Here is a 9,517-nt window from a genome sequence, read left to right on the forward strand (position 1 = left end):
CCTCCCATCATCTCTCATCCCTTGCTGTCACTGATGGGTTAGCGGGAATAACTACCAGACGCTTTTTTTCCCCTCCCCTGCTCTCGTGTTCAGAAGGAAAAATGGTGTCTCAGTGTGTGTGTGTGTGCGCGTGTGTGTGTGTGCGTGTGTGTGTGTGTGTGTGTGTGTGCGTGTGTGCGTGTGTGTTCACTGGTTTCTCTCTCTGACACAGAGAGGCACTCTGGTTATGAAAGTTTAATGACTTGATTGTAACAAACACTGGAGATGTCATTGAGCGGAGAAGTCGTTGTCCTGTCTGCTGGCCTAGCGCCAGGCATTTCACCTCCATTTATCCCGGCTGATATAAATAGAAAAGATCCAGAAAAAATCTTTTTTTCACTCTTTCCTCCGTCTCATTTATGTGAAAGAAAACAAGGCTTTATTGTTACGATGATACGGTTCTCTAATAAGCACACATGGGTGCATATTCTCCTCCCTAAAACCACAAACAGCCTCCTACCAACCTGGAGCCTGTGGAGCGAGCTGGAGCCGCTCCTCCCATCTCTGTAATTACTTCTTTGCTGTATTGTTTTGCCTCTTTGCGTGGTCTGATATTTGCTCAAATGGAGCTATCCTATCAGACTCTGGAGAGCACTTGACTTTGAAGACTGTGTTTAATGCATGAAGGTAGAAAACAGAGTATAAAAAATGTATCATGGTGTACTCACAGTCACACTCGTTGCACAACTCCATGTTTCAGTTTCCTGAAATAAGAGTGGAGCAGCAGTAGGGCGTGCCGTATAATACCAAGCCATCAGTCATGTTTTACCGCAGGGCAATGTGTTGATCACCTCTTCTAACTCTTGCCGTAGTGATATATAGACTGCAATATCTCCACCAGGTTGTTGGTCTTAAAGGTACAGTTCAACCACGTTACAAAAAAAGGAAATAGGAAATAAAAATCTCGTAACTCTGGTGGTATGTCATCAGGGATCTGAGCCTTGAGGAGCTGGTTTAATTGGTCCGGGTTTTGAGATATCTGTCTTAGCCGGAAGAGAAAAAATGTTCTATCATAAAAATTACCACTAAAATTATCAGATTTTAGAGCAGTTATTGTTAGAATATTGTCTATTCTCACACTACAGAAAGCCTGCTCATAATCTGCATGAAAACATTTAAAGGAGCACTGTGTTGTTTCGGAGAAGGAATTCAAAATTTTGATATTTACGATATTAGAGATATTAAGGACAATAGGGTCCCCAGAACACAGTGTGAAGCTAGAAAGGTAAAACAGTATGAGATTGTGTTTTGCTTTAAGGTCAGGTTGTTTATTGAGTTTATCCATGAAAACAAAAAAGTTTGTTTATTTAGTCTAGGCATAAAACAATTAGTCAACATAGATCTTTCTCTCCTGATTAAAAAAATGTCTTCCCCAAAACTATATAATGCACCTTTAAGGCCATAAACTAAGCTAATGAAATGAATAAATTGAATTAGTGGTGCATTGTAAATACAATAAACCGAGCATTCTTTAGTGTATGGTTTCGCAAATTACTTTCGTCATCAGAGCCTAAATATTGCTTGGTACATTGGAGACATAGAACACATTTTCTGTGACCTTCTTGTCTGTTTTCAGTATATATTTTCCAAGACAGTCGTTTATTTTCAATCCACTGCCTGTGATGAAATCTTTTCACTGGTAGCGATCATTTCATAACCTTGACCCCACCTCTCTTCTTAAGTGCCTGAGCAGCCGGGGCATATTTACTTACTGCCTCAGCATAAAAGTGTTCATACAGCACCTGCAATGATAAAGAAGAATGAGCCGCTGAGAATGACACTGCAGTCCTTGCTTTTCTGTTTGTCCAAGATCAGTTATAACACAGTCAACTGTTTGTTTTGTTTTATCATACAAACTCATGTCCATGACCAGCTTGTTTCTCTCCACGGTGTTAAATCTAACAGTGAAATAAATGCTGATCCCAGGTTCTAAAACTGTCTCCTCCTTTGTCTCCCTTTTCTTGTCCTCCTCAGTGCCAGCAGCGTTGACCCTCGACCCCATCACAGCCCACCAACGACTGATCCTCTCAGATGACTGCACCATAGTAGCCTATGGAAATCTCCATCCGCAGCCCCTGCAGGACTCCCCGCGCCGCTTTGATGTGGAGGTTTCTGTTCTGGGGGCAGAGGGCTTCGTGTCGGGCGTTCATTACTGGGAGGTGATGGTGTCGGAGAAGACCCAGTGGATGATCGGCGTGGCCCACGAAACAGTCAGCCGCAAGGGCAGCATCCAGATCCAGCCCAGCCGCGGCTTCTACTGCATCGTTATGCACGACGGGAACCAGTACAGCGCCTGCACCGAGCCTTGGACCCGCCTCAACGTAAAGAGCAAGCTGGAGAAAGTGGGGGTGTACCTGGACTACCCCAAAGGCCTGCTCATCTTCTACAATGCAGACGACATGTCCTGGCTCTACACCTACCGAGAGAAATTTCCTGCAAAGGTCTTCCCCTACTTCAGCCCGGGCCAGAGCCACGCCAACGGCAAGAACGTGCAGCCCCTGCGGATCAACACTGTACGCCTTTAATAGCTTCACACATCTATGGTCACAGTTGTCCTGACAGATGAATTCATCATAGCTGTATTCACGGGGCTTGTGTAGGTTTCAAAAGATGTTCAAGAAATCAGTTTTAAAAAATGTTTAATAGGGTATTTGAAATGTTAATTTCTTTCTGTTCAGTAAAGAATTGTGCTCGATGTTGCTCTTAAAACCTGCGCTGTTTTATGTGACTTGAAACAACCATACGATAATGGCCTGCACTTGAGCCTCATTCCGCAACTTTACATGAAATGATGACACTAAATGGAGACAGAAGGACCCCCTGGGCTCCTCTTGGGTCTGTGGCAGTGATGTAAAAAGATAAGAGAAGTGATTTCCCCCTCTCAAAGTGACTGTCCCAGGCCCACCTTGCACACTCCCAGGGGGGCACCTATCTCCTCATCAAGTTCCAGGCTTGTCAGACTTGACGTCCCCTCTCTGTCCAGTCAAGCGGACACTGAAGACCGGTCACTTGTCTTCTCTGTGCTGTACAGTTGGCTTAGCTTTGTTTGTGGAAACGTGATTGACAGCATTCAGCTGCTTTTTAGTTGTTTTTTGGCTTTTGTTAGGCCAGAAATCCACCCTGTTTGAGACCATGATCCCCTGCGGGTCACATCCACATATGTCTGTTAAGTATTTTATCATAGCAGGGGGTAGTTATTGCTCTGTGTCCACCAGTGAACCATGACACATAAAACAAACAAAATGAATCAAAAAAGTAGTGAAAAAAACTGCCCATTTTTTATCGACTGCACAGTCCTGCCCACATGTGGTAGGAGAGTCTGGAGGTGGAGGTTGTCCAGAAAGGTGCTGCTATTGGTGGAGTAAGAACTTGCATGTTTGAGTATAAAGGGTTAAAAGGAATAAATCCCTCATCGTGCTGACGTGTTTAAGGTTCTGCTCTTTTCCCCAAACCCCCAAACTGCAAACCTTGAGCAAACATCATAACTGTTTTGTCCACTTCAATGTTTTTCTAGTCGTTCTTTTAAAAGGGACACTTCTCCCCAATTCAAAAATGAATATTTTTCCTTGTAACTGTGGTGCCATTTATCTGCTCCAGTTTGTTTAAGTCAAGTAGGCGAGTTTTGGAAATGTATGTTATAGAGATGTCTGCCTCGGCTTGAACAGAATAGAACTAGATGGCACTCGACTTGTGGTACAAAAGGCGAGCTAACTAAGCAAATAGGTGTGCAACGGTGCAGTATGTAGCTTGGTACAAGGGTCACAGTTGGGTACAAGTTCGGTGCACAAGGCTAGGTTTAGTAAGGAAATAAATAATAGCGGACTATAAAGATCTAACTTATTGAAAAGCCACTGTAAACGATTATGTTTGAAGCCCTGATTTACATCAGCTGACCGTTCGAGTGGACCTCAGGTGTTCTTGAAGCTTGAGCATAACACTAAAAGCTGCTTCACCTTGGTGGTTAGTTAATGATGTCATGAGCCTCTCATCCTTGAGTAGATTCACATTTCTTCTGTGCGTCGATACAGTTGTTGGGTGTAGTATAGTCAAAAGCAAATAGTTCAGACATGAAAGTGGTCACAAGCAAGGTCTGTGGATTCTTTTGACTAACCGGGTCATGATTTCTTGGAAGAGAAATTGCTGTTGAGTTTTATAAATGTATTGTTTGGGCGCTTTGAGCACCACAGTCAGAGTGCGATCTAGTTCCATTACAGTCAGAGAAGGCAGACATCTCCAAAACTCTGAAATCTAGATGGATGAATAGCTGTACTGGTGAGAGGAAAAATATGTATTTTAGATCTCTGGGGTGAGGATATTAAGTCGTGCCGTTTGAGTGAAAGAAAAACTTCTCAAATGTGAAAATCTGAAACGTAAGTGTAACAGAGACAAACTGATCGTTTTATTCTAAATCATGTCATTAATGTAAATGAAGTTGAGCTGTATGTTTTGGGAATTATCTAGAAAAATGATGGACGGATAGACTTCCCTAATATACAATCCCTGTGCTACTGTTATTCCCAAGGCTGCTGCTGCGTTACATAATCGCAAAATCACTGATAATTCCTCCGAGGCTCACCCATGTTTATTTCTTTGCCCCACGTGCCTCAAGCGCTCTTGTTTATCAGTAGTTGCACACATGTCCTGCAGAATCGGCTCTAAGAGGCTTCGGTCGCTCAGCCAAGTCCAGCATACTGAGAGATGTGTGTGCGTGTCTGTGGGTGGGTGGGTGGTTGATAATGTGTAGGGGTGTGTTTTCGCAGCTCGGTTTAGCTGTAATTTTAAATCCAGCTTTAGTCGTGCTTGATAAAGCCCATCTGGCCTTTAAATCATACCCACGCAGTGGCCAAAAGTGATTATTACAAAATACTTTGAGGTAGAATTCAACAGATTTTTCTTTGGTAAATCAGCAAAAAGTGTAATAAAAAATCACCTCACCCCTCATCCGCCACTGTACATCTTTGCATTTGTATATGTGTTGTGTGTGTTGTCTGTTTAAAAGAAAATTGGGGCAGTGCCCTTGTTTTTGTAGGATGTGATTCCGGTATATTTGCAGTATGCATACGACGGTCAAATTGTGAGCTTCAGCAAGTTATTCTTGGTCTTTGTTTTAACTTATCGCAGATCTGCAGCGGCCTGTTTCCAGAAGCAACTGTTTGTCTGAAAAAAACTGCTGCTGAAGAAAATCCATGAAAAGTTATTTTTACGCCCGTCTGCTTTCTGGGATGTACTCAGCAAATGTATTCGGATAGACTCGGCAAACCTGCTTAGTGAAACAAGATTTATATTAATATGTTTGAAGATAAAAATTACTGAAAAGTTTAGACAATCAGGAATGAATTTAGTCATTTTGCTTCTCTCTATAAATTGAGCCAGCAGATGCTTTTGTTTGTAGGTTAAAACAGATGCTTCACTTTGACCGCAGTTTGCTGTGTTGCAGACTTCAGTGTGGTCTGCTTCAGTAACCACTCTCTGTTTGAATATCAAGAAGGAGATTATCGTGACATGGTGTTGGGTTACCGGTGGTGGTGGTGGTGGTGGTGGTGGTGGTGGTGGTCATGACGCTAATGGTTAAAATTATTATGATGATAATGATAACTATGACACTTTTAAATGATGATTATAATGATGATTGTGTCTTTTGATGATGGCAGCTGTGCGACCATCATCGTGTGTGGACACCCTCTGGTGTGCTTTTGCTGCTGGAGGTTTGTGGGAAATGTTTTAATGTACAATAAATTACTGCTAAAATCTGTGTCTTTAACTGTGTCCTGGTTTGGATGTCATTCGCACAAAGGATCAGAGCATCAATATAAATGCGGGTCCTTTTTTCCTATCCTATGCATGAGTCAAACACTAGTTCTCTGCTTTTATTAAATTTAAAATCTACACATCCCTCTGCGATGTAGGTAACAAGAGCCAGAAATTGCCGTGTCCTTAAAAGACCTGCACTGGCCCTGACTGAATTGTGCTATATTTAATGTGGATGAGGTCATGTCATGGCCGCTGCCCGGTCCATTTAATGAGGTCTGTAATGGGGCAGATACAGATCCGGCATATCAGATTGATCCATTCCTAGTTTCCGACCTGGGAGTTAATAATGTCGGAGGGGACACAGGATCATTCATAATTCAAGAAAGATGGAAAAAATCCTTTATCTGTTTTCAGCCCTCTCTGATATCTTTTGAGAGGCTCGATGGTTTAACCTCTTCAGGCCTATAAAAGTGAGAATCCAGTGCGAGGCCGCTGAACCTGATGAGCTAAATGCCAGCATCAGCATCCTAAAAACATCACAATAACTTTGTTTCCACTAAAGTAGTGCTTCAACCCCACCTTTTAATGTCAGATCAGTGTGTTCGTGAGGCTAAGAACCATATAAGGAGGTAAAAAGTGCTCACAGCTCATAAAAAATGTAACCTTTGAAAAGAATCCACAGGTTCACTCGCTCCATTTTAAAGTCTCACAAGTAAAACAAAAAAAGGTTGAGGGGTGCTGCTGTAGAGGACCTACGTATCAATTTGCTTTAATGCTGACGCTGGAGTATCAACTTGAACCTGTCAAAATGAAACATATCTGGGGGCGGAAAGTTCTTCAGTGATTTGCAGGAGGCCTCTGTCTGCCTGTCAGTACCTGCTCCAGTTGAGTAAGAGTTTCATGCCAGACATTTCAGTTAAGATGTGCCAAACTCTCGACCCCGCTCAGCCATCCAGCCGGCAGGTGTGAGGCTGTGTGCTCCTTTTATTACTCTTCCCTATTTTGGCTATAAGCTGAGGCCGAGGTGTGTGACATGATGAGTGAAAAAAAAAGACATTGCATGGCTTCAGCGCCGCTTTCAATAGGGCCTGTTGACACTGGAGCGAGTGCATTGCGATAGAAAGCCGAGATCTGAGTCACACACTGCGTCAGAAACCCAGATGGTTACATTTCTGTGTGACCCTGCCGCGTCTTTCTTTAAACACCTCAAAGCAGTTGAGCCTTGTTGCATCATGATTGCAGCAGATCCACAACAAACCGAGCAGTTTGTAGCAGAGTGATTTCTTTTTTCTTTTTTTTTTTTTTCCTCAGCAGACCCTTAGGACAACAAGTCGCGCATTATCCTCAGCTCTGATTCAGGGGAACTCTTCTCCTCTCCCTCCTGTGATAAAGACATTTTTATCCGAGGAGAAGGTGTCCGTCCTGTAATCGACATTTTCAGCCGAGGGGGAAAGACTCCATTTAAAAGTCACTGAGCTCTCCTTTGAGAGACCCGTATCTGATTCCAGTCTGATGTGGCCCTCCTGAGGCGGCAGTGTGAGCTTTGTAATCTCAGCAGTGATGGAAGAAAGCAGAAATGAAGGCTCATTCCTTCCATCACTTACAGCTAAAGAACATGAGCTGCAGCTGTATTGCCAGTGGCACGAACAGATCTGTCGGCTCGCATAATACACGCTTTGGAATTGCGCATTAGGTTAAATATAGTTTGGGGTTAAGGATTGTACAGTTACAATGAAAACAAATAGGTTTCTGAGCTGAAATGATTATGGATTTCTGTCATTGGTTGAGGGACAGAAAATGAATTTAGTCATTCAGGTCATTCATAGTAAGAAACACCAAACTTTTTTGACGCTCCAGCTTGTCAAAGGTGAGAATTAGCCTATTTGATTTCTTCTCTTTCATATCATTGGAAATAAGACAGATTTGGGTTTTGAACTGTTGGTTGGACAAAACAAGCAGCCTGAAGTTTTCAAACTGGACTCTGAAAATCTGTGACGGCCATTGTTTCCTTCAGCCTTCATCAGCTAACTGAAACTGACTTAAATCTTAAAGTTGCATTCCTACGCTGTCTTGTCTTCATGATGTATCTAAGTTATACACGGAGGCAACTGGACTCGAGTTTCTTGAGGACCTTTCTCACCTCTCATCCAAGACGCGTCTTCGGTTCTAACGGACTAGTCGCAGGCTTTGGACCCTGTGGGCGCGAAGTTCTTGAGGTCACATGTGAGTTATGAGTTTCAGGGTCAGGAACCTTGAAACTCAGGAACCCTGAGCTCAGCTGCCTCCGCAGGGCTCATGACCTGGATGACTGACAGTCTTCACCAATGTATTCATGATGGTGGACCTGATCAGATTACTCTTTGTGATTCTGTGCATATATGGCATATAACATGATACACAATATAAACCTCATTATTTATATCTACTCTAAAGCACCTAATACATGCTCAGACTAGGTGAGAAAATCATATTCATATATCATAATCATACCGGAGCTATGCAATGATAGAACAAGTCACGCCATGTTTATCCTTTTTTTTTTAAATGTCAGAATGTGTCAATCCGGTTATAATAATCTACAATCAATCCTATTTGATTAAATACTTAAAAATCCTAATATTTTTTAACCTTTATGAGACTTTTTTGTCGCATTTTATATATACATTTTGACTTCTTGACTAAGGAGTCAACACAAAATAGCAACAATTTCATGACGTTACAGCAACTAACATATTTCCTCTTAATGTCATCATATCCTTAAAAAAAAAAAAAACATCCACCAAGACACAAATCAACTGCTTTCATTAACCTTTCGTCCTAAAAGAACCCCTGCAGAGGAGGTTGGCCCTTTTTTGCTCAATCTCTCCAAAGTCAGTGTGAGCTGCAGTTCAGGTATTTGTGCGCACAGGTTTGAAAGAAGAGGTGGTTCACTCAGCCCCTCTGGCTCCATCAGAGGTGAGACATCCTAAAAATAATGCCCTTGTTTGTTTCCTCAGTCCTCCTCATCCCTCTCCTGTTACATCCTCCTGCTCGTCTGTTTACATGTCAGGAGACTGGGCGTCAGTCGCTGGGAGCTGTTGTTGTACCGCAGTGCCCTCTGGTGTCGACATCTGTGCATCCCCGCTCACCTTTTTGGACCAGCTACAAACTCCTGTCACTTCAGGGTACATGAGTGCATTTCTTCCCGCCACAGCTTCTGTCTGTACATGCGAGCTGGCAGTAAACCCAGTCTTCTGCATGTTGTGATACGTTACTTTAACTCTCCAGTCGCACAACACCTGGCCCTAACTCACATTTCTTTGTGTCGGTACACAGGAGCAATACGCCTCAATTTGATTGTTTGGTTCACAGAAATAGCCGTTTTTTGGAAAAGTGTTCGCTCTCGATGTACCAATGTACAAGGCTGCAGACATTTAGCTTAGCTTAGCCTAAAGAGAGGACCAGCTGCCAACATCCAACTTCTAGTTAGCACTTCTAAAGCTCACAAGCTAACAGATGAAATTGTAATTAACTGTATTTTAACTTAGTGTAGTTCATGTTCATTTGTGAGTTAAGGGTGATTTTGTCAGATTTTGAGCACTGCTTTGCCCAGTTTTTCAGTCTTCGTGCTATGCTAAGCTAACTGGCTGTTGGCTGGTGGCCTTGACAGACATGAGAGTGGTATTCCTCTTGACTGACTCTGGACAAGAAGGCACAAAATGGTGAAGTAAGTAAAGGAAATGTGAGA

At 42.7% G+C, this 9,517-nt stretch overlaps 1 protein-coding gene across 2 annotated transcripts in view; it reads left to right on the forward strand.

Moving 5' to 3' along the window:
• trim62.1 (tripartite motif containing 62, tandem duplicate 1) overlaps positions 1 to 5,800 on the forward strand; it is a 46,886-nt gene extending 41,086 nt beyond the window's left edge. For both annotated transcript variants that reach the window (XM_030420849.1, XM_030420850.1), the window contains one exon: positions 2,014 to 5,800. In XM_030420849.1, coding sequence (XP_030276709.1) covers positions 2,014 to 2,564 — 551 coding nt within the window. In that variant the 3' untranslated portion in view covers positions 2,565 to 5,800. The remainder of the gene's footprint in view (positions 1 to 2,013) is intronic.
• Positions 5,801 to 9,517: the final 3,717 nt, after the last annotated feature.

The sequence above is a fragment of the Sparus aurata genome, chromosome 6, assembly GCF_900880675.1.
Source record: "Sparus aurata chromosome 6, fSpaAur1.1, whole genome shotgun sequence".
In the NCBI taxonomy this organism is placed as follows: Eukaryota; Metazoa; Chordata; class Actinopteri; order Spariformes; family Sparidae; genus Sparus; species Sparus aurata.